Source organism: Pangasianodon hypophthalmus, chromosome 10 (genome assembly GCF_027358585.1).
Source record: "Pangasianodon hypophthalmus isolate fPanHyp1 chromosome 10, fPanHyp1.pri, whole genome shotgun sequence".
Taxonomy (NCBI): domain Eukaryota; kingdom Metazoa; phylum Chordata; class Actinopteri; order Siluriformes; family Pangasiidae; genus Pangasianodon; species Pangasianodon hypophthalmus.
This window is the reverse complement of record NC_069719.1, coordinates 5,438,935-5,464,204: the sequence shown is the minus strand read 5'-3', so window position 1 is coordinate 5,464,204 and position 25,270 is coordinate 5,438,935. Positions and strand designations below refer to the sequence as shown.

At 39.4% G+C, this 25,270-nt stretch overlaps 1 protein-coding gene across 2 annotated transcripts; it reads left to right on the top strand.

Moving 5' to 3' along the window:
• Nucleotides 1–696: 696 nt before the first annotated feature.
• On the top strand, nt 697–25,158 carry xpo1b (exportin 1 (CRM1 homolog, yeast) b). 2 transcript variants are annotated; one of them, XM_026944158.3, is made up of 25 exons: nt 697–1,758; nt 4,144–4,275; nt 5,562–5,663; nt 8,419–8,491; nt 10,520–10,581; nt 10,667–10,711; nt 11,825–12,006; nt 12,288–12,336; nt 12,490–12,609; nt 13,103–13,231; nt 13,374–13,532; nt 14,317–14,514; nt 14,782–14,920; nt 15,131–15,312; nt 15,450–15,606; nt 16,006–16,169; nt 16,321–16,455; nt 17,059–17,254; nt 18,006–18,112; nt 18,285–18,479; nt 19,866–20,034; nt 20,315–20,449; nt 21,435–21,594; nt 22,075–22,171; nt 23,424–25,158. In XM_026944158.3, the coding sequence occupies exons 2-25, from the start codon at nt 4,150–4,152 to the stop codon at nt 23,568–23,570; spliced, it is 3,228 nt and encodes a 1,075-aa protein (XP_026799959.1). In that variant the 5' UTR covers nt 697–1,758; nt 4,144–4,149; the 3' UTR covers nt 23,571–25,158. The 2 variants fall into 2 exon arrangements, with proteins under 2 accessions (XP_026799959.1, XP_026799960.1); XM_026944159.3 differs by having other exon boundaries at nt 698–1,758; nt 17,059–17,242.
• Nucleotides 25,159–25,270: the final 112 nt, after the last annotated feature.

Sequence of the window (25,270 nt, the reverse complement as noted above, 5' to 3'; positions counted from 1 at the left end):
TCTGTTATTGCAGCTTTATATTAATCTCATTATGCTATCTCCCTCATAAAGAGCACAATTACGGGAAACCGCTGATAGGGGATGCAACAGAGACCCTGACCCAATCAAATATATAGTGAGGCTGCAAGAAGCATGGACACATCACTGAACTCATGATGTCCAGTTATTGCACTGAAATGACAAGTATGCAGGTGCAATGATCATTTGATCATGATTACAGTTCATGTGTGGCACGTGCACTGGATCCCATGTGCAAGATCACTTCTAAATGTGGATATTTTGGTGCATACATTGTGAATAAAATCACAAACTATTTAGCCTATATAAATCTAATCCTTTGTTCTGTTGCTGCACTATAGTTTTTTTTTTTCTCTTCCTACACCAAAATCCTGTATTTTTCCATCAAGTGACGTAGAAGCGGAGTTGCACCACGTGATTGTTGGGGGGAAGAAAAAAAAAAGGGAAAGAGGCAGCGCGCGCTAATTCACAGCCTTAGCAAAAAAAAAAAAAAACAAGCTTCAGCGTCATCACGTGGTCGTGTCATTCCGACTGTGTCAAAGTCACACGCTTTATTGTTAAAAAACAAACAAAAAACAAGCAAACAGACAAGCCGACCAACGTTAATACCGTAGCTGTGACGCTGGTTTTATTTCGTTGCCATGGCGCAAGTTTTATAAGCAAATTCCGCCTGTTTAATCCGCCTGTGACCCGCGCGCGCGCCTGTCTCTGCAGCAGCCGGCCACGCCCCCTCGGTGGCGAGTGGAAAATTACCAGCTTACAATCAGCCCCAAGTACAAGCTCTGACATCCGCTAGAGACGGATTGATCGCCCCGATCGCCTCCACAGTTAATCTCTGCTTCCATTCCCCCTCTCAGACAAGTCTGACATTGCTTTTAAAGGCTTTTAAAATAGTACCGAGTCGATAGAAGTTACTATTTAAGTTATCTAACCGCTTCTGACTCACCGCGGCGTCGAATTCTAAACAATATCACCATAATAATTAAATACTCAGAGGATAACATATCAGCAACGTAATAAAAAGAATCACTTTTTCATTTATTCAGCGATTAATACTAGAATTTAAAACTCCACTCTGCAGCGAGTCCGCCTGATCTTTTCCTCTTTGCAAGGGCGGAGCTGTTGGCGTTCGGGGGAGCTTCGCGAAATTGATTGAGCTTTGATTGACAGGAGTGTACGCCAATGGGACGTCAGCGCGGGCGCCCTTGCTGTCAGTTGAGCCAATGGCGTAGCAGGAAGGGCGTGACGTTAATCCAAACTTTTTCGCGGCGCCGACGGCTGAAAACTAAACCGAGATGGAATCTCCCAGTCTGAACCGGTTTCAACCGGTTATGAGTTTGTTGCTTGTGAGGAGAAGAAGAAGGCACAGACTCACGGTCTCTCTCTCACTCTCTCTGTCTCCTAAAAGCGCTGCAAAGAAAAAAATACATCAAGTAAAAGACAAGATTTGTTGATCAAGGTTAAGTTTATTTCGTAAAATGACTCGGGTTGAGGAGGTACCTTAGCTTTGCCGTGATTGTGAGTGCGCTGCAGTGGTCCTTATCAGAAAGCAACTAGCTGAAGCTAGCATAACGTTTTTTACTCATCCTAGGAGCAGTGAGGCTAGTCAGCGTATTCCTAATTCATCCAGACAACAACAACAACAACAACGTTACTGGAGCTAGTTGAGGTGACATAAGGGTTTTTTTTAGCAACTCTGGCAGAAAAAGCAGACCTTTCTTTCAAAGGCTTGGACTTTCGGTAGGTAACTGACCTGAGTGTGGGTTGAGAAAATGAATTAACTAATAACTCTCTAACTTATAACTGTGTGTGTGTTTGCTCTGTCGCTGTGTGAAAAAGGCATTTCTTCTGGTTTGCATGTCCTACTTTGATCATTAATGAACAAAAAGACAGATAATCCAGTTGCATGGTTAGTCACCTGCCTTGCTTTGCTTCTTGCTTGCTAGCCATGTCGCTAATGTTCCACTAACTTAAATATTTAAGTTAAACTGCCTACGAAGCAGCCATGCAGCGTTGAAGTGTCTCTTCTTGACTAGTGTTTTTCTTGCTATAAAACTGACGGTCAGTCTGTAGATGGGTGGAGTGATATTTTTTTTCTTTTTTTGTTTTATGCCTGCTTTCCATGAGTGTGTGTGTGTGTGTGTGGGGAGCATGCTGTTGGGTGGGAGGGGTTGACCAATCCTGTACTTCTTTGCTTGGAAACATTGGACACTTCCTATTCAAGCTTTATAATGATATGAGTAGTGTGAATTATTATTATTATTATTATTATTATTATTAAAGTATTTTTAAAACAAATACAGCAAGGAAGGAAATTTCCATTCAGACACATCATTAATGTTGTAAGACGACTTACAAGCTAGCCAAGTTGATCTAAGGATGAATGGGTACATTTCCATTGGTGTGCTTTATTATTATTATTATTATTAGTAGTAGTAGTAGTAGTAGTATTTATGTCTACTGTAGATAAGGGTTGAATTCAACATGGACCACTTAAAAATTTGAACATTTTTGTATGATGTATGTAATGAAAGCCTATTCATAGACTTGAGGGATTAAACCCGTCCCCATGGGCTCCAGAGCAAACACAAAATTATCTTCATTTCCAGTTCCTTTAAAGATAGGACTGCTGTTAATATTACAGGAAACATCTTGCTTGTTTATTTGATTTTCTTTTTCTTTTTTTTTTACCCTCTTGGGTACAAGGCTGACGAGCTGATCAGGCTTTACAGCTGTGTTTCCAGTGCAGACTGATTACAGAAAGCTTAGTTTCAGACAGCACGTGCATTTCTTTGCAATCATTTTGCTGCCAAAAATCGACCCATAAAACGGAATTAGGATTAGGACACTGAACTGGTTTGCTGAAATAGTCGCTGTGCACTGACGGCTGATTGGCAAGCATGCGACGCTGCATCATGTGCTACTTGATGACATGCCGAGGAAAGGTTTCAGATTCAGTCGCATGGCCACGCCTATCCGTGACATATGTAAACAGTGAGGCGTCAACCGAAAGGGAAGGTTCACACGTGTTCTCATTGAGAAAATAAAGATCAGAGTCCTCTTGGGCTTCAGACACACACCAGAAGCTTCCGCTGTTAAACGTCCACGTGCCGAGCAACACTTTGAAAACATCGAGTATCTTATCTTGGTGTTGTCGTCTCATCATTCATTGAGCTACACGTCTTGTTTTTAATTATTGATGATATGTATCACATGTCTAGGCCAGAATGTAGTGCTTTTTATATCCACATGTCTAGGAGCAGTAACCAGATCAGGGAGCCATTGCTGGAGACTCATAACATAGTTTCTTACACGGAGGTTGTTTTATATGAGATTAAGTTGAATGTCAGACTACAAATGTTAGTGTAATGTAAGACTCCTGTAGGGTTGGTCAATATAGCAGTATAATATCAACACTGTGATAAATTATGTCACTATATGCTTTTCTGAGATATCACTGATAATATCATGATATCTTTTTCTAAAATTTTTCATAAATATTATTGACAAACTGATTGGAAGCAGCTGATATGTTGTTAATGTTATACTAAGCTTGAAAGTTGTTAAATGTATTTTTATGTGTTTTTAGGATATATTAAACTCATTCAAATTTATGTAATTGTTTTTTTTAAAGCATTTCACTTTTGTTTTGCCAGCAGTTAGTTACAACAACGATGTCTAATTGTAATCTGTATCATATATCATTAAAATTCTTTCAGGTATCGTGATGTGATATTTTTATTATATCGTCCCAGTTCTAGATCAGTTCTTCTGCTCCGAACACCATGTTGAGACTCATGATGATGCATGTCACAGTAAAAGATAACGCATAGAAAAAAGCAGACATGATTGAGATGTGTATATAAAAACATGCTTTATATGTTTAAAGAACGATGAAAAACATGAGTACGAATTCTTGTAAATGTACTAAAGGTGGAGTTTGGAGATCCTTTAATGTTGGGACGAGAAAAACAACATCAAACATTCCATCCTACCTATATCATAACTCTTATGTTGAGAATTTGGGTTTTGTATGTACAAGTCTTTGCTCATTTCAGATGACTTTGCCCTGTTGGATGTTTACTGCCCCAAAAAGGCCTCACCAGCCCTCCCCTGTCCCCACAGAGCTCTATGCCAGCAGTTATGACAATGTTAGCTGACCACGCAGCCAGACAGCTGCTGGACTTCAACCAGAAACTGGACATTAATCTCCTGGATAACGTGGTTAACTGCTTGTACCATGGAGTGGGACCGCAGGTAAGAATTCAGACCCCGCTCCGTAGAGTGGCATCGTCAGGGGTTTAACTCAACTCTGAGCAAATGCGTTCTTTTAGAAGTTTGTCAGAAATGTAAAAAAAAAAAAAAAAAGCTTTATCTCATATAACATGATATTGTTTTGTTATTCTGCTATGAAGGAAGTCTTTAGAAGCAGGGAAAATCTGTGATGCAGGTTGAACCCTAGATTTTTGGGAAGTCATGTACTAACTGCAAGGCTAAATAAAAAATGCAAAAACACTCTTGTGCTACTAGATTAACTTTTTTTTTTTTTTTTTTTTTGGCAGCTTTATATTCCTAGTTAATTTAGCTCCTGTTTATATTCTGTCAGAAGTATCCGGTTGTGTTTGTGGTGTTCCTGCTACCAAGCCTCAAAACAACAAGCAGCTATTCGTTTTGTGTGTTAATGCAAAAGTGGTGATTCTGGTGGCAATGGCAGTTTTATGAAATTTTTCCATAGATAACAACTTCAGTTCCTGCCGCCATTTAGTTCCCATTCAGCAGTGTTTGATGTGCAGAAGTGGATAAAAAGCTTGTGGTTTTCAGTATTTCAATATTAGAAAACATTGTGTTAGTACATTATATGGCCAAAAGTATGTGGACACCTGACCATCACACCCATATGTGCTTCTTCCCCAAACTGTTGCTGCAAAGTTGGAAGCACAGAATTGTCTAGAATGTCTCTGTATGTTGTAGCATTACAGTTTCCCTTCACTGGAACTACGAGGCCCAAACCTCTGTTCCAGCATGACAGTGCCCCTGTGCACAAAGCGAGCTCCATGAAGACATGGTTTGTTAAGGTTGGAGTGGAAGAACTCGAGTGTCCTGCACAGAGCCCTGACCTCAACCCCACTGAACACCTTTGGGATGAACTGGAACACCGACTGCACCCCAGACCTCCTCACCAACATCAGTACCTGAGCTCACTAATGCTCTTGTAGCTGAATGAACACAAATCCCCACAGCCACACCCCAAAATCTAGTGGAAAGCCTTCCCAGAAGAGTGGAGCTTATTATAACAGCAAAGAACTAAATCTGGAGTGAGACGTTCAACAAGCAAATACGAGTGTGATTGTCAGGCATCCAGATACTTTTGGCCATATTGTGTTCATTGTATCGATATTCCCCGTTACCATTTCTGGATGGTGCTCACCCATAAATGAGAACATCAGTGGTGACATACCCACAAGAGCCAAACTGGTTGTGAACTCTTGAGTCTCATCAAGTGCAGGGAGTCACTCTGCAATATTTATTTTTCTATATTCCAGCAAAGAATGGCCCAGGAGGTCCTCACACATTTAAAGGAGCACCCGGACGCGTGGACCCGAGTGGACACCATCCTGGAATTCTCCCAGAACATGAACACCAAAGTAAGCCTACACTCTCAACCAACCTACTAATGTCAACTGGGCTGATGTTCATGAACCATCTTGGTGGAGGAGCGCTGACCAGGCGTTTTTTTTTTTTGTTTTTGTTTTTTTCCCTCTCCGATTGTAGTGATCAGCAGGTCCTACATCAGCGCTCCTACTCGGAGATGCTTTGTGAGCACAGGCCCTGACTTCCCTGCTTTGAGGAAGCTCTGACATGATGTCACTAATTGATACACACATTTGGGGAACTCAATTTAATCTTTTGATCCGTTTTGCAATGTGGATCTCTCCGTTTTTTGTAGTAGCGACACCCTTGCTGGTTGAGAGATCTTTTTTTTTTTTACGCTAATTTCATCTCAGTTTTATTGAGATGATTGAATATCGTCTCAAAATCTTTGATTCCTCCCAACACCTGTGAGTCAAGTTACCTCTTCCTGCCCCACATAACCAAGTATATTTTCTAATTAGAAGGAAATTATGTGTCCCACAGTGAGCTGTTTTGCCCTCTTCGCTTTTCAGGTTTAAGCTTTAGGTCTTACACTTTATACCTCAGAACTCTCTCTCCTTCTGTAAACGTTTGGTTCCTAACTTTCATTTGGTCATTGTGTGAAAATAAATTAAAGCAGCTCAGACACAAACCTCTGAACCTCACCGTGCAGTAATATAAATGCGCCATGCACATGTTTACCTGGTTGTAAACTCGGAGCTAATCCTGAGTCAGCTGTCCTTCCTGTTTAGCTGATCCTAATTGGAGCTTTGTTCTACTCAGCAGTTGTTGGGATGGAGTGTATTCCCCTATTGTGCATCAGACTTCCTTAAACTACTGGTGACAGTTTGCCTTTATTCATTTTGTTCTGGGCTTGCTGTAGGTGTGCTCTTAACCCTTTGGTCATTTTTTTACTAATGTTTGGCGTGGATTTGACAACAGAATTAATAATTTCATAATATGCTGCCCAAAAAAAAAAAGAGAGAGAAAACTCTTCTTTAATATCTCATACAAGTACACCATCAAAATCATTTTTATAAAATTTGACTTGCGTCAGGTAAAGCACTTGTGTTCATTTGGCTTCTCCCTATTTCTTATTAAACAAAGAATGAACAAACACAAAACCAGAAAAAGAATTTCTTAACTGAATTTGTTCATATTTGATCATTAATGCCAATGTTCCATTATGTTGATTGCTTGTAATAGGAAGAAAAGGGGTGTGTCTTCCTGTGCACCTTGACACAGCTAGGCTTTGGGCGGCAGGCCTCCACAAGGTCTACCTTTTCATTCCCTTATACTTAATTCTGCTCTGCATCCGTTTTCATTGCATTTGCTTCTTCTCATCTGGAGGAGGGAGAGCTAAGCGTAAGATGAGTAAGATGCTGATCCAGGAGCAGTTTCTCCTCCTCTTGTATGGTCGTGTTCATTAGGAGAAACTGATCTTAGGTCAGCACTCTTCCTCTCTCCTTAGATATCATAACTACTCAGTGGTCCTAGGCAGGTATTACATTTTGTATATGTATATATAGGTACAAGGCAACTAGGTATTTCAGCTGTAGAGATCATTTCGGTGTAAGTCTGTCTCTCTTTAGTTCTGATTTTCTTTTCCCTTTCTTGCTTTATACACCTTCTCTTGTTTGTTTTTACCATCAGCAATTAAATGTCATTGCAGAATCACAGCTTTGACATTAATCAAATGGCACAGTGAGTTTCTGTTAAATTAATTAATTTATTTATTTTAATTTAAACTTGTCTCAGTTTCAATTAAAGGTGGAGATCTGACCAAGGGTTTGAGGATAACTGTGAACCTGCAGTGTTTGTGTATTCAGATGTCACCTTTAATCACATCCTTTCACTTTGTGAAGCCTCTGATATATGTTAACTCGTCTCATTGCATCTCTGTTTGACCCACTTCATTTTTCTTATTCCTGATACTTGAACATGATTGATCCCTACAGCTGAAATACCATCTGCCCAAATGACACAGATACCAGTAACACAGCCACTAACGAATTCTCATGTTGTTTTTATGTAATGTGTAAAAAAAAAAAAAATTGTAGGCATTGTAGGCAAAAATGTAACCAAACCTGTAGGTTGTTTTGCTGTTCCCAGAGGTGCACACCAGCCAAAGGTGAAAACAGCAATGCTTTATTGATGGTTTATAATTTGTAAAATTCTTAAGGAAAGAGTCACTGATTTTCTTCTGATCGTGTTAGAAGAACATGTTATTCCCGCCATCTCAACTTTGAGTACATAGTGTTATCCCGATTGTTTAAATTTATTTTTTTTTTTTAATTTTTTCTTTTTTTTCCCTCTTTTTTTCTTTAAAATGTTTTGTGTGTTCTCTGGCTTCCTGCATGGTTGCAGTCAGATGCAGCTAGCCGTTAGCCAATAGAGATTTTTTTTTTTTGCCCTGTTTTTCACTTTCTGGTGTGAAACTGGCAGAAACAGCAAAACTTGTACAAGCTTTTGAGAATCTAGAAAATACTGATTCTCTAGAATGTTTACAGCCAAACTATGAATTAACGAAGTGAAATCAAACCTGCATGAAAGACTATGTTCACTCTGATTGTACGCTTTTTAAAAAAAAAAAAAAGAGAGAGAGAGAGAGAGAGATTTTAAATGAAATGTATTCAGGCAGTGATGATTTTCTTTCTCTGTTTTGTTTTGAGTCATAATTCTGGAAAAAAATTCACAGTAGCTCATGTGGTGAACTGGCTAGTTAAAGCTGAAGTCGTTAATGTTCGCTTTGTTCCCTTGGCATTCCAGTACTATGCTCTGCAGATCCTGGAAACAGTTATTAAAACGAGATGGAAGATTCTGCCCAGAAACCAGTGTGAAGGTAAGTTTAGATTTCCAGCTCACCTGGGTGGAACTACTCCCCTAAACAGTAAAAGTACCAAAATCTTTTTTGCCTTATCGCTAAGATCTTTTGCATCTTTATTATCTATTGTTTACCTGTGAGTATAGCGCACCTTCAAATATAATTCGGGGTACATTATTGGATCTCAAGGGCCACTTGTGTACCTTAAAGGTACACCTTCTTTCAGGAAAAAGGTCCCACCCTAGTGACAGTTTGGAAAAGTGCAGTTTGGTACCTTTTATTTCTGAGAGTGTACGATTCTGACTCTCTCTGGTTCAGGGTCTGTGTTTGTGTATTCCTGATTTCTCATAGGATCTGCTCGCAGTGGACCTGAACTTGCATCAGTGTTAGCTAATCCTGAGCTTGGTGTGTGACTGCTCTGCACACACTCCAGTGTTTTCTGTGCTCCAACACACCTGATTAAGTTCAGCAGCTCATTATCATGTCCTTTGAGTAAGAGAAGGAAAAGCGTTGAGCCATGAAGATCTACAGCAGTGCCAAAACTGATTCTCAGAGCAGATTTTTAGCATGAAAGGTTGATGGAATATGCAGTGATCAGGGTTAAATCATGGAGACTACAGCTGTAAGAGGAGAGCCATTTGGTTTTATTTGTGAGCACTGGATTTGGCTTGCAAGCTGCTTTAATCGATGAGAACCACATTTTATTTTTGCTGCAGCAGCTCTGTGGTTTCCAAATTGTGTTCACTTATAAAACCAGGCTTTTTTTTTTTTTGGCTTTGAATACTGAGAATTATTACTATGGCAATTCCTTCCATAGTACAGCAGTGTAACTCTAACACACATGCATAAATGACATGTATCTCTCTCCAGATGCCACTAAAGTATTATGTAGGTCCTCAGTCCCTAAAATACAAATCGAGAGCGTGAATGGGTGAAAAGTTCTTCCTCCGGCGAAGTAAAGCCGAAATGTTTAGCACCAAGGTTTTTGAATGATAGACATGTTCCATTTTTCTTTTCTCTCTATAACCAAAAAAAAAGGCTTCCCAGTGTTCATTGGAAATTATCCATACACTTTTGTATCCATTTAATTTTTCTTCTTTGTTATTATTTTTTGCATGAAACTTCAGATTATAAATTAAACTATTCACAAGTGAAGTAGACTTGTCTTGTGTGTCTCCCCCTACTGTTTTTCAAATTTACTGCATTTTATCACTTCAGTTTTGATTCCTGTTTTCAAAAGCAGGAATCTGTATACGCTCTTTCATCTGCGTGTTTCTTTAAAAAGAGGGCCTTATAAACCTTGCTTTTAATGTACATGCATATTTAACAGATTAATTTACGTAGATCCTTGACAGGGTTATCATTCTTGTTCCTCTAGTAATTAAAACTGAATAATGCAAAATGAAACTGTACATGCAGTGCAAAGTGATTGGCATGACAGGCAATGCAACGTGACATGCCTGTGTGGTTTCTTTTTGAGGTAAACGCTGAAACCTAGTTTGTATCTGCAGGAGCACCAAGACAGATGCTATTAAGTCATATTTATAAACACGTTTTCTCTTTGAGCATTGCAGTGACATTGTCAAAATCTGCACTGTCACTGTCAGAAAGTGTTCTTGTTTATCAGTCAGAACATGTAGGATAAAGTAAGTCTTTGGAGGCCTTGTATTTTTTTTTTCCTTCCAAAAATTCACTAATGTTTAACTAGTTCAAAGCTATAGACATTACTGAACAAATGTAAACACTGCAGTATTGCCGGAGGACACATTATTACCCAGATGCTATCTACCTCGCTGCTGCGTTAGCAGGTTGAGGTTGACTCAGGCTTTAGTTAGGACTGGAATGCTCAATTCAATACACATTAATGTTCAGGCCAAATCTAAGGCCTTGAGCTGGTTGTGGAGATGAACACTGTCAAACAAAAGAGCTGTATAAATATTGCATAATTGTTCTTCATGGCTATGACACAGTGTTCTCTTGATGAATTATTACTCTTAAAACCTGACAACTTTTTACACTTTCTTTCTCGTCCCTGTTTGTACGCAGGAATTAAAAAATATGTTGTGGGCCTCATTATCAAGACGTCTTCTGATGCAGCCAGTGTGGAGGTACGTGTGGTGTCTATATTTACTCTGGAGCAAAGCTTTACTGTAATTCGACAGCTCATGGGTGATGTGATGTGTTTCATTGCAGAAGGAGAAGGTGTACATTGGAAAACTTAACATGATTTTAGTTCAGGTAAGGTTTATAGAAAGTTAATCATTTTGTTTATATATAATCTATTAAGTCAAAGTTTTAGATGTTGTAATGGTATGGCCAAAAGTTTCTAAGTTCGTTACATGTTACAAGGGCTGCATTCGTTGCTTTGATATTCTTTGGTTTACTATTGAGCAAACAAGTCCTTTAAATCCAGTTTCTAGTTGAATATGCAGAACAAGTATAAAAGACAGACCAAATTTGATTTAATTTAAACGTCAAGCATTGAATGAACACTGCTTCATCTTAAATGGTTATCAAAATACATAAAAGATTTTATTATTTAAAATAAACAATGCAGAACTTTGCTATTTATTTTTATGATAGGCATTAACACATCACGTCCATTCATACCGTCAGCGCTTTAAACGGTTCAAACGGTTGAATGCTCGAGTCTGATTGGTCAGAAGGTGAGCATTATTTCCGTGTAACAACACAGCTTGGACAGTAGTTCCAGCTGTAACATGAGTGATGGGTTAATATTAATGCGCTCATGCTAATGCGTTATTGTTTCTATAGTAACAGCTCATTCACAGGGACTTGTACCGCAAACGTGCCACATAACCTAAGACTAATTGTAAATGAATTTGAAAAATAAAGCTTTGTTTAACAAGGTAAAATGTATAGTTGTTGATGTGGTGATGTTTATTATTAGGAGACATTTATTTAACATTTATGATGGGATTCTTAGTTGTAAGTGCTGTGTACCAGTCATGGTGCTTTGAGAAGTTTACCAGCACAGGAAAGTCTTCCGGAAAGCATAAACTCCTCTGTCCTGTTTCTCAGTAAAATGACATACTGCGTTTTTCAAAAGAGAGAGAGCGATCTGATCTAGTGAGAGAGAACGTGTGTAAAAAAAAAAAAAAGAGCGAGGCTGGTAAGGGAATGGCTGTTTATCGCAGCTATAACGTAAGTGAAAACAGGAACTATCTTGCATCACGCAGCCAAGTTCAAGTGGAGTTTATTGTCATTTCAGCCGTATACATGTATATAGTGAAACGAAACAACGTTTCTCCAGGACTAGTGTGGATAGAAAGTCAGGTTATTTTAACCGTCAGCCCCCCTGTTGCACACCTTTATGTTCCTGTTTTATAGATCCTGAAGCAGGAGTGGCCCAAGCACTGGCCCACATTTATCAGTGACATTGTGGGGGCGAGCCGCACCAGCGAGAGCCTCTGCCAGAACAACATGATCATCCTGAAGCTGCTCAGCGAGGAGGTGTTCGATTTCTCCAGTGGACAGATGACCCAGGTCAAAGCCAAGCATCTGAAGGACAGGTGAGACTCCAGCAATAGCGATAAATTAGTTAACGGGAGTGACGGATTTGAGTGGGAAAATGTGTACTGTGCACATTTTGGTGATATTTATTTATTTTTTTTTTCTTTTCCCTAATATGATTGACTTCAGTTAGCTTGTAGAACACATGAATTAAATGATGTTTGAAATTTTGGGTGTGTTAGAGCAGGAGAATAACGAATATGTGCAGAGCATGGGGTTTCCAGGATTGTCACTTGAGACTACAATGCTGTTTTTTGTTTTTGTTTTCTTTCTTCTACAGTATGTGTAATGAGTTCTCGCAGATCTTTCAGCTCTGCCAGTTTGTGATGGTGAGTGCAGCCTGTACTAACGTATGCAAACACATGCAGTCTTTTGCAATCTCATGCAAACTATTCAGAGAGTAAAAACAAAGCTTTGATCAGTCAAAATGAGAATGTAATCATTAACTAAAATTTGATTCCATCATTCTTATGATCTCTTAGGAAAACTCCCAGAATGCTCCTTTGGTACACGCCACGTTAGAAACTCTGCTCCGGTTTCTGAATTGGATCCCACTGGGCTACATCTTTGAGACCAAACTCATCAGCACTCTAGTGTACAAGGTGAGATCTTCACCCTCCTCAGAGACACACAGCTGTTTCCTCAGCATTTTACATTAGAATGTACTGTCACTAATGAGCCAGTTCATGCCCATCGTGTGTTGTTTTGGATTTACACCTATAGTCATGAGTGTTCTTGTTTTATATTATCTTTGTTCACACTAGAACATCTATAATTGTATGTTAGCTTACACGTCTCTGAGTTTGCAGTCTTTGTAGACTTCATGTTTTTTTATTTGTAGCCTCAAGCAGGAGAACTAAATTCAGGTTAAAGTTGCAACTAAACAAGGACTGATAGAATTTAAGAAAGAAATAAGTCTCTTGATTATGTAGTTTGGGTGCTGCATACGGCAGCAGTAATAAGCTTCGTGAAATATCTGGGAGGCATTGAAAATGTTTTTGTGCACAGTCTGATTATTATTATTATTATTATTACTTTCATAAATCAAGATTTGTTCTATTTTCTTTCCTTTTTTTTTTCTCGTCCTGTCAATAGTTCCTGAATGTTCCAATGTTTCGAAATGTGACGTTAAAGTGTCTGACTGAGATCGCAGGTGTGAGTGTGAGCCAATATGAGGAACAGTTTGTCACGCTGTTCACTCTCACCATGATGCAACTCAAACAGGTAACAAAATACAACCAATTGCCACACACACACACACACACACACACACACACTGCAAAGCAGCCAAAACAGATCACGTACAGCTCGTAATGTGTAATGTGATGCAGATTGAGGTTAACTTGTTCTCCGGTTTGGATTGTAGATGCTGCCTCTGAACACGAACATCCGTCTGGCTTACGCGAACGGGAAGGACGATGAGCAGAACTTCATCCAGAACCTGAGCCTGTTCCTCTGCACCTTCCTCAAAGAGCACGGCCAGCTCATAGAGAAAAGGCTCAACCTGCGTGAGACGCTTATGGAGGTACACAGTTCCACACACACGCGCGCACACACACACACACACACACACACACACACACACACACCTCATATCTTGAGTTTCTCATGTGCACAGTGAAGATGAGGAGCATCCCTCCTGCCCATCTAATGAGCCGCCTTAATAATCATTTAATAATATTACATTTTTTTTTCTTTTTCTTTTTCTTTTTCTTTTTTTTTTTTTCTTTTTTTTTTTTTATTTTTTTTATTATAAATTAAAAAAAAAAAACCTTTGTTCATATGTGAAGTAAACCGGTACCATGCGCTGAAGAAAGGTGGGTAATTCACTTAATAATCCTTTAAGTACAGTAATCGTCACATAAACCTTTGAACTCAATCAGTGCATGTTCCTCCTGATCAACATGGCAGCTGCCAGAAACTGTCTCGCAATGAATCAAAGCTCATGTCAAAGAATTTAAAAGGTTTAACAATATAATTTAAGATTTGGAAGTGGGAGTATGTGGTAGCCAACTAATATTTTGACATAGGATGGAGTAGTACACTAGTTATTCTTCTTGAATTTTAATTTTAAGACTTCTATTATTTAAGATTTGTTAAGTAATGAAGCAGTGGAATTGAAATCTCTTCAAAACACTGAGCTAATGTTAACTGCATTGCACTGTAACATGCTCTTCTCGTTATAAAATGGCTTGCATTGCATGCACCTAGTCCGAGCGCAGAGTTTAGGTTACATGTAAAGAGTTTATTTGAAATCTGCAAATGGAATAAATTTCTTACTGATTAATATATTTGAATGTGATCTCCAGGCTCTGCATTACATGCTGCTGGTGTCTGAGGTGGAAGAGACTGAGATCTTTAAGATCTGTCTGGAGTACTGGAACCACCTGGCAGCAGAGTTGTACAGAGAGAGTCCATTCAGCACCTCCACCTCCCCGCTGCTGTCTGGCAGCCAGCACTTTGATGTTCCACCACGCAGGCAGCTCTATCTACCTGTACTCTCCAAGGTAAGGGTCCTTCTCTCACGCTGCACATTAATACTAATACGCACACGCCAGGCGTGGGTGATATGGTCATATCTTTTTGATGCATGTTGTATATCACTAACTGGCTCCATTTTAGGGTTTCTAACAAAGTTCGAGCAAAATATTTGTCACATTATCACAAAAATACTTTTGAATACTGTCCACAAAAAAATTGGAGCTGACTCACTCTGTCTCACACACACAGTGTTTGCAGTATTGAGAGTTGGTGTGTGTGTTTGTGTGTTCCAGGTGCGTCTGCTCATGGTGAGCCGGATGGCAAAACCAGAGGAGGTGCTGGTGGTGGAAAATGACCAGGGAGAGGTGGTGCGAGAGTTCATGAAGGACACTGACTCTATCAACCTGTACAAGAACATGAGAGAGACACTTGGTAAGAAAACACACACTCACGCACACACACGCACACTTCGTACATTTAATCCAAAAGATTATGATGTAAACACTGTTAGTTTATCTTTTCTTGGCTGCACTGGATACGGTCCTACTTTTATCTTTTTCTGTTTTTCTTTGTTTGCTCTCTCTCTCTCCTCATCTCTTTCTTTTTCCTCTTTCTTCTCTCTTTCTCTCTTGCTCTGTGTAGTGTATCTGACCCATCTGGACTACGCCGATACAGAGCGGATCATGACAGAAAAACTTCATAACCAGGTGAATGGGACGGAGTGGTCCTGGAAAAACCTGAACACACTGTGCTGGGCCATCGGCTCCATCAGCGGAGCCATGCATGAGGAGGATGAGAAGAGATTCCTTGTCACTGTCATCAAGGTGTTTTATTTATAACGGTTCATTAATTTTGCTTACGTGAGTCTTGTCTACCAAGTGAATGTTTGTTATGCTCATGCTTCTCTTACGCTCATCAGTGTTGGTCTAAATATAAAGTGAGTTTTTTGTATCTGTGTTAGGACTTGCTGGGATTGTGTGAGCAGAAGCGAGGAAAGGATAACAAGGCCATCATTGCCTCAAACATTATGTACATCGTTGGCCAGTACCCACGATTCCTGCGCGCACATTGGAAGTTCCTCAAGACTGTAGTCAACAAACTGTTTGAGTTCATGCATGGTGAGTTACGCAGCGTGAGTTTATGAGGCACAGATTAGAATATTTGCCTGCTTTGTATATTATGAAACCTGAGGCTGAAGTGTCTTGTAAAAGAACCTCATTTACAGTATATACAAACACAGTAAAAGTGACTCATGCACATACTCACACTCAACTGATCTGGGAAGATAAAATACTTCAAAATGTAACGTATATTCCTGTTATGTAAAGGGGGAAAAAAGTTTTAAAAATATGCTGTACAAAAAAGTAAAATAATGTATGATCTCATGAGTGCTATTTGCCATAATATTAACTATGAATATTATATATGGATTCTTAATCCTAAATCTGATCCTACTAATATTTGTTTGATGTAATTTTGATGTCAAAATGCTAAACAGTTCTTCTTTCTGACTTTAGAGACCCATGATGGGGTGCAAGACATGGCGTGTGACACATTCATTAAAATTGCACAGAAGTGCAGGAGGCATTTTGTGCAGGTGCAGGTCGGAGAGGTCATGCCCTTCATCGATGAGATCCTCAACAATATCAACACCATCATCTGTGACCTGCAGCCTCAGCAGGTCTGACTCGGCTCAAAAGCTCCTATCTGATAAAAATCCTGTTACAGTCAATATTCTGCAGTTAGATATAAAAAAACACAGACCAAAAACTGGTATAATTTTTTATTTTTTTTATTTTTGCCTTTGTTTGCTCAACCATCACCCCCTGTAGGTACATACGTTTTATGAAGCAGTGGGTTACATGATTGGCGCTCAGACGGACCAGGCTGTACAGGAGCACCTGATAGAGAAGTACATGCTGCTACCCAACCAGGTGTGGGACAGCATCATCCAGCAGGCCACCAAGGTAAGACATTTCAGCGTCCTCGCGCATCAGCAAATATTCAAGACTCCATTATACAATGCCTCAAAGGACTAGTCTTGCCAGAATTTTTTTTTTTACAGAAATTCCCATTGTGCTGAATGTAGGCCAGAGGTGAACAAATCATTAAATTTATTAGCTTGCCCAATGGGAAAGTAAAACCTTCCTCAGTTCTGTGTTTTGGATGCCTAGACTCTGAATTAACTAGGCTAAAATGATGCTAATATGATGTATGGCAAACTAGTTAAATTCAGGAATACAGACTAAGCAAACTGGGTAAGTATTTAAATTTCCCAGGAAGGGGATATGTGCTTGACTAAGAGGTGACTGCATGTTTTGCTAGCACGAGAGTTAGACCAGTTTTGTGCTGCACTTTATCTTGGTCAGTTTCCTCAGTGTTTTACAAGTTAATTAATCTGACTAGTAAAAATTGTACCTATCAGTAGAGCGTGCATCAGCTGATGTGTGTAGTGCAGCAGGTGATGGAGTTCAGAATGTTTGAATCGCAGCAGTCAGTCACTGGTATTTGTAAACTTGTACGTGGGGAATATTAGAGCTGTAATTGTGCTCTCTGCTACTCTTGCTCAGAATGTGGATATCCTGAAGGACCCAGAGACTGTGAAACAGCTAGGAAGCATCCTGAAGACCAACGTAAGGGCATGCAAGGCTGTGGGTCACCCGTTCGTCATTCAGCTGGGACGCATCTACCTGGATATGCTCAACGTCTACAAGTGCCTCAGTGAGAACATCTCTGCAGCTATCCAGACCAACGGTAAGAGTCTGTGTGAGTATGAGAGAGTGCGTGTGCGCACATATAATATTTATTTATTTTTTTTTTTTTGGGAATGTGCATGCTGAAACGGACTACCTCTGCTCCAGGAGTGTTACTTTTTTAGATTTTAGGTTTAGATTTAGGTTTTTAGTGAAAATGTCTCTTAAATTTGAGTCAGTCTTTGGTGATTCTGTATTGATTTCATATTGAGAATAAAATGGCATATAGTTCAGTGCATAGATAATAAATTTACAAATGAATATTTAATATTTATAATTAAAAAAAAAAAAAAATCACTTATCGTTTTAAAAAAAAAATTAATTCCAGCACGGTGTTTGTTTATTTACTTACTTACTTACTTACTTACTTATTTATTTATTTATTTATTGCACTATTGTGAATGAAACTGAAAAAAACAGGAAGTTTTGTCAGTGGTTTTTATGTTGAGATTCATAACTATATGAAGCGATATGACCTTGCTGAGAGAAGAGGCAGAATGGTTGCCTGGTGCTTAATGTGTGTTTACTGCTACGTGAGACTCTTTAATATATATATAGAGCATCAAAGAGCCCAGGAAGTGTCTATTCTCAAAAAAAAAATATATATATATATATTTATCACCTTGAAGCCACACTGGATTTCCAGTGAATAGACAGAGCCAGTATATTTTTTTTATCTCCTTTTGTAAGGAAAAATTCTGTATACTGTGTTTACACACAAGGTCACAGAAATAATGTATTTTTGTGTGTGTATCTGAATGCAGGTGAGATGGTGACTAAACAGCCTCTAATCAGAAGCATGCGCACGGTGAAAAGAGAAACTCTTAAACTCATCTCAGGCTGGGTCAGCCGTTCCAACGACCCACAGATGGTACGATACACACATATATGCACACACACGTACACACACGCCTAATTCAGATGTAAGTCTCTCTGAACCTGTTAAGATAATCTGTCAGCACACACACACACACACACACACACTCAGTCTCTCCCCCATTCTTTTGCTCATCCTTTAAGCCTCTGTGCGTGTGTGTTCTCAGGTCGGAGAGAATTTTGTTCCACCTTTGCTCGACGCCGTCCTGATAGATTACCAGCGGAACGTTCCGGCGGCCAGAGAGCCGGAAGTGCTCAGCACCATGGCGACCATCGTAAACAAACTGGGCGGCCACATCACAGCCGAGATTCCACAGATCTTTGATGCTGTGTTTGAATGCACGCTGAACATGATCAACAAAGTAAGACCCTGCTTTAGTTCAGACGCTGTTCCACATTGGATTGGATTTTGTAACACTGGACTGGATTTCGTATTTTTTGTTTTGTTTTTAATTTCCAAAATGCAAACAGTACACAGTAGCGTAAAAGGTTATAAAAGATGTAATTATCCTGAAAAGCACTTGAACAACAAGACTTTACAAGACATGAAGCAATAGTTTGGCACAAAACAAACTCAATTTTTCCATTATGCAGCAATAGTCAATAAGCCAAGACATGTTTGCCTACACCAGTGTCTGATGTTTACACTTTTGCTTTGGAGCTATGAGGCTAATGCCAAAATCATTCCACTTGCCTCAAACTGCTTTGAGTTGATCATAAATCTCATGTATGTAGAGCCAAAAAAAAAAAAAAAAGGTGCATAATCTCCAATACAGATATCTTAAAGCCAGAATCACGGTTTCCCAGCACAAAGTTTGGTTTTGCTCTACAGCAGACACGAGTTGTTTTGGTTATGTCATTGTTCGTGCCACACAAGCAGTAGAGCTGTAGCCTGAAGATGTGGTTCAGATCATCGCAATATAGTTCTGAATTGAATTGGTTTTTTTTTACATCCAACTTTTTCTGGGTACTTTATGAAATTGTTTACGTGTAAATAGTGTTACTGAGCCAAACGATGAGTGATTTAGACATGCATTTTGGCATGTGGCTAAACTGGAGGCTGTACACTTCCATACTTCTTAGCTACATTAGTTCTGATAGCAGACGACTAAAAAGATCTAGACATCAGACAAGTCAGCAATGAATGATGAATTACATTTGGGATAACGTGAAAATTGTGCGCTCTCTCTTTATGCCTATAGGTTTTGGTTTTTTTTTTTCTTTTTAAATCTGTTAGTTCAATCTGATATGTTGCCTTACGGTGGAGGTGCAATGAGAGCAGCTTGTATGTGATTATTTATAAAGTAGTAGTAGTGTTACTGTTCTGCTAGGAGTCAATTTCTCATATTGTTGACGCCACTAGGTGGTGTCCATAGCGGTGGTATATGTCCGTGTGTTGTCTCTGTGTCTGTGTGTCCGTCTGAGAATGCTCAAGAATGAGTGGTTGAATGTTTGTAGGATTTATAGGGATATCACTGTTATCACAGGTTATCACACTAACCTGCAGATAAATTGGAAGATTGCAGATTTTTGGAATTGATCCAAATGGGTTCAAGGTCACAGGAAAGTCAGATGTCTGAAATAATTTTTGTTCAATAGCTTCGTTCCTGTTTGAAGTATATTTTAAAGGGTTTTTTTCTTCCTTAAAGGTATTTCAGGCATAAAAATTAGTAACAAGAAGAAGTAGACTTGGCGTTCTACTTGCTTTATCATAATCTGATAAAGTCTTGTTTTATGTTTTTGTCCAGGATTTTGAGGAGTATCCAGAGCACCGCACACACTTCTTCTACCTGCTGCAGGCGGTGAATTCCCACTGCTTCCCGGCGTTCCTCGCCATTCCCCCGGCACAGTTCAAACTGGTGCTGGACTCCATCATCTGGGCCTTTAAACACACCATGAGAAACGTGGCTGACACTGGTGAGAAACTACACACACGTTCACACAGAGTTGATCTCACAGTGACTCAATGTAGTGTATTGTGTTGGTTCTCTCAGGCAAACTTTATGGCATCATGTCTTTGGAGTTTATTTGCCCTAATTTTGGGTTGTTACTTAGTGCTTGTGTCCATCTCTAATCTGTAATAATTTGTGTGTCTGTATTGCTGTATGGTATTATCTCGCTAAGGCAGAAAGTTGTTTGTGTTTGACATTCAATAATGTTATTTTTGCTGTGTGTGTGTGTGTGTGTGTGTATGCAGGTTTGCAGATTCTCTACACGTTGCTGCAGAATGTGGCCCAGGAGGAGGCGGCAGCTCAGAGCTTCTACCAGACATACTTCTGTGACATACTGCAACACATCTTCTCCGTAGTTACGGACACATCACACACGGCCGGTGAGTCATACAGTGTAGGTTCACTGAAGTTAATGATGCACAACACACACACACCCTATGAGTCACTGCTACTCATCTCAGAGTTTGAGGAATAAATATGAATAACGCACATTGTCTAACAGAGAAACATGCACGACACAGATGAATTTTTTTTTTTTTTTTTCCCCTGTTTCTGCCACTGGGAAAGAGGGAACAAGTCCATCATGCAAGTCTTTGTTATGTATAGGTTTCTTGTACATATATATGTTTTTGCTCAGTATATCTTGCATAAAGCACAGACAATGTCCCTTATACCACATTGCTATAACATTTATGGAAGAAGTCTCAGTTGTAAGCACTTTGTAACAGTCAATGTTTCCCAGCTCAGGAAAGTCTTCAGGACAGAGCACTTCACACTTACTGATTTTTCAGTAAAATGACAGGCTGCATTTTTTGTGATAAAGAGCAAGTGAGAGATAGTGATCTGATTAGGCTAGAGAAAGTGAGAGAAAGGGAGAGAGAAAGAGGCTGGTGAGGGAATGACTGCTTATCTCTGCTGTGAGAACAGGAACTAACTTGTCTTTTGGATGTTCCACAGCATTTAATCTTAACAGCATTTTAAATAAACTGTTGAAATGCACAATGTGGTGTTCATTAATAAATTAATGATTAATAGTTGGCAAAATTGCCTGGCGTAAGTGGAGTAACACAGTCATGACCACACAGTTATACGAAAATAATACACTCCGCTTCGTGTCGCGCCACATCACTCCCCCCACGTGCATTATTTTCATGTAACTTCACGGTCTCTTTTGTGTTAATCCATACATAAAATTCTGTACAGTAACAATAAAATTTGAACACCAAACTTAACATAGCTGCTGTAAAAACTAAAGATGTTAGAACACTGCACCCTATAGTGCTGAAGATGTCTAGGGCTACATATAAAGGTCATGGCTTGTGTATGCTTTTCTCTGCATAACTCTTGTGTCTGTGTATCCTCCAGGTCTGACGATGCACGCGTCTATCCTGGCTTACATGTTTAATTTGGTCGAGGAGGGTAAGATCAGTATGACCCTGAACCCTGCGAACCCCATAAGCAATCAGGCTTTCATCCAGGAGTACGTGGCGAACTTGCTGAAGACGGCCTTCCCTCATCTGCAGGAGTGAGTTTGTCTTTTACTTTGCTGTTTTACACTTCCATGGAAATTTTAATAACACATTTAATGCTAGCAAAACTAAGAATAGGTGGAAGCTAGCAGAGCACCTCCTGGCATATATCCAATTCTATGCTAATTAACATGTGGCTAATTATAGTAAAAAAAATTTTTTAAGTGTGCAGACAGTGGCTTAATCTAGATGCAATGAATCAATTTTAAAATACCAATGTAAGCCCAATTTATGCTCACTACTTTGCACTATAATGCCTAATAGAATGCCATTTAATATTTGGCCAAAAATAACAACTCCTTTTATAAGTTGTATGTACTAATAATAATTGGTGGGTATATAGTCATCATTACCCTTACAGTGACTCTTTTTCCTTCAGCTTGAATAGGGACAACGTGCTCTGTTATGTGTCTAAGTCTGATCTAGATCTGTGTCTGCTGCCCGAATTCTAACTTTTGCTCTATTTGTGTATTTAGTGCCCAGGTGAAGGTGTTTGTGACGGGGCTGTTCAGTCTGAACCAGGACATCCCTGCGTTTAAAGAGCACTTGAGAGACTTCCTGGTGCAGATCAAGGTGAGTAGGGCCACACGAGCTTATATCTGGTAATGCGGCTTCGACTTCTTTGGCCATACTTTCTATCCTGTCATATTTACTGAGTTATTACCATTAACAAATGATATACGCTGTGTTTTTGCGGGTTTATCGCGGTTCTTATAGTAAAACAAAATTAGACATTGGAAATGATGTACAATTTTTCTGACTGGAGAAAACTAAAGAGCGGAACAGTGCAATCTCTGAGGGAATTCAGTCACTGAATGACTTGACTAAAGGCTTGAGGAAAATGTAATGTGTAATAAATATACACTGCACTGCTGACGTTGTTGGCAAGACATTTACTGCATACTTGTTTTTGCATAAATGTTTATTAGAGTTTTATTATCTAAGTTTTAATGGAACAGGTTTTCTGTTCTTTTTTTTAGTAATAGCACATGCACTGTTGATGGCATAGCTTGAGAATGGGGGGGTTGGGGGGTGTCTGGTATTTCTGTAAGGCTCTGACAGCATGTTTTTAAATACCAGCAGAGGGTTATGTTTAGCAATGTGTGGTATTTAATTAGAAATGTTTTTAGTAGAATGCACACTCGCCCCCCACTCACATTAGCAGTAGTTAACGACGTTTTATTTTCAGTGCACGTGTACAGAGCTGTGATTTTAGCAACAAAGCGGCACTTGAATTGAGATTTTCTCAATTCTGTTCAAAGCCTGTATGATGCCGTAAAAAGTCAAATCTAAATGATTGGATCAAATGATTCCTTGGATCGGTCTCATGGTGCGTGCGGTCCAAAGATTTTCAGTTCCTCTCTCACCACTTTACTGCCTACCTGCAGTTAGTTCTCATTTCCTGTTTGACTCACGAAAATGGAAGAAAAACTTATAACTGTGGTTTCATCATATCCTGTCATAATCAACCTCACAATAAATGTCTATAGAGACATTGTGAGATAAAATTAAGCTTGGATGGAAGTAGCAGAGATCATTAGTGTCTCTGGTGAGTGTTGTAAAGTTTTGGCTCATTGTGGATAGGTAAGTAAACAGGTTTCATTTCAGCAACTTATTAAGAAAATGTCTAAGACCTGCTTTTTTTTTTTTTTTTGGTAGTGTGTTGGGGTCATTTAGATGCCACAAGACCGTGAATGTGTGTGTGGGCGTTATAAAGAGTTTGATGGCTGTCACCCTGGCAGTAATTGGAACTTGTGAAATGTTGGCGAGCACTGAATCTCTCACACTCTCGTTCTCTCTCTGACTCTCTCTTTCTCTCCTCCAGGAGTTTGCAGGTGAGGACACTACAGATTTGTTCCTTGAGGAACGTGAGGCATCTCTGCGCCAGGCCCAGGAGGAGAAGCACAAGCTGCAGATGTCTGTCCCTGGAATCCTCAACCCTCACGAGATCCCTGAGGAGATGTGTGACTGAACAGACACACTGTGTGTGTGGGTGTATGTGCGTGTGTCTCGTGCTGGCGCCTTAACGCATTTAAACACATTGCTAAAGACAGCAGTGTCCAGGCTGTCTGGTTTTGAGGCCACTGATTTGTGTGTGTGTGTGTGTGTGTGTAAGGGTTGAGTGAGTCTGAGAGTGTGTTCCTCCTCTACGGAGGCAATATCTGCACTTGGCTGTCTTTTGACCAAATCAATGCCAACCTGTAAAATGATCCAGTCACCCAGTGGCCCTTTTTACATAACCTGCGTTTTATATGGACACTCTTTTTTGTGTAATACCTCTACATAATTAACTCAAGTTTATGTTTGGTCAGTTAACCTCAACGCTGCATGGAGTTTTTCTCAAAGCTACACGTTTTAACTTGTTCTCTCGCTTTCTCTCTCCCTCTCTTCCTCCTCTGCTTACACATCATGTATTAGTTTATATATTATATATAAAATTGGGAGTGCAGGTTTTTTTTGTTTTTGTCTTGCACATGCGTCCACATGCTAACGCGGTGATGAGGAATCTCAGATTTTGGCCGCTTAGGAGATTAATTCTATGCTTCTCATGCTAGACCGACTAAACAAAGGTTTTATAGAGCTAAAGGAAAATATAAAACAAAAGGCGTGTGGAGCTTTTTGGTTTAGTACAGTTCAAAAGTGGGTTTCTTTTAGTTGAACAAAGAAATACGTTATTACCTCCTCAGAATAACAATTAATTGTAAGCTGAATCCTACAGTTTAGTCAATTTGACTGTAGCAAACGATCACGTTTATTGGACTGAGTTTAAAAATCAGATCTTTTTAAATCTGGGTAGCAGTTAGTGATCGCTTCCTGTAAAGTGACCGTGCTGTCCAAATCAGACTAAAAAGGTTCAGACTTAACATAAGCGGTTACTGAACGAGTCCAAGATCGGATCGGATCGGATCACTTGTCTAGACCTACCCTACGATTCCTCATCACTATGTGTATGTGTGTTTAAGTGAAAAAAGGAACAAGCTGTGAGGTTCTGCGCTGCTCGCAGCCTGCGGAAGAATGTTGAAATTCATGAATGAATCCGAAACAAAGCGATGAAGGTCTGTTGGACGCTGCTCGATCTCGGCAGCGCTAGCTTCCTGGTTAGACCTGGTTAGCATTCTCGCTGTCCAGTGGCTTTATATTATAATGGACGCATCATCACTATCGAATAGCAGCTTTATTACCATGGGAACACTTGGATGTTTCTTCCTGTTAGTGTTTTTTTTGATTGTGTGAGTGTGTGTGTGTGTGTGTGTGTGTGATTGTGTGCGCGCAGTTGTGTGTGGGTGTGCTGTCGCTTAGCCGACATCAGGTTTTTTTGTTTTCCTCAATGAGGATGGTGGCTCCTTTTGTGAGCTTTCATTAAATCGAAGTTTAAAAAAACGAAAGTGGTTGAAATATTTATGGGTTTATTGTAGGCTGCGTCTTTATACCTGCTCTCATGTTAACTCATTCAGAGACAGTTATGGAGGTTTGTTTTTTGTTTTGTACTAATTTACTTTGTTTACCATGCTGTAGTGCTTTAAGTCACTACGTAGAGCAAATAAAGAAATAAAAAAACACAGTTTACATTTCTTTTTATTTCTTCATTTTCCATTTTCACTATTATTTTTTAAACTTCAGTATAAATAAAAATGCTGACATTCTGGGTAGGAAAAGAATGTTTCTGATTCA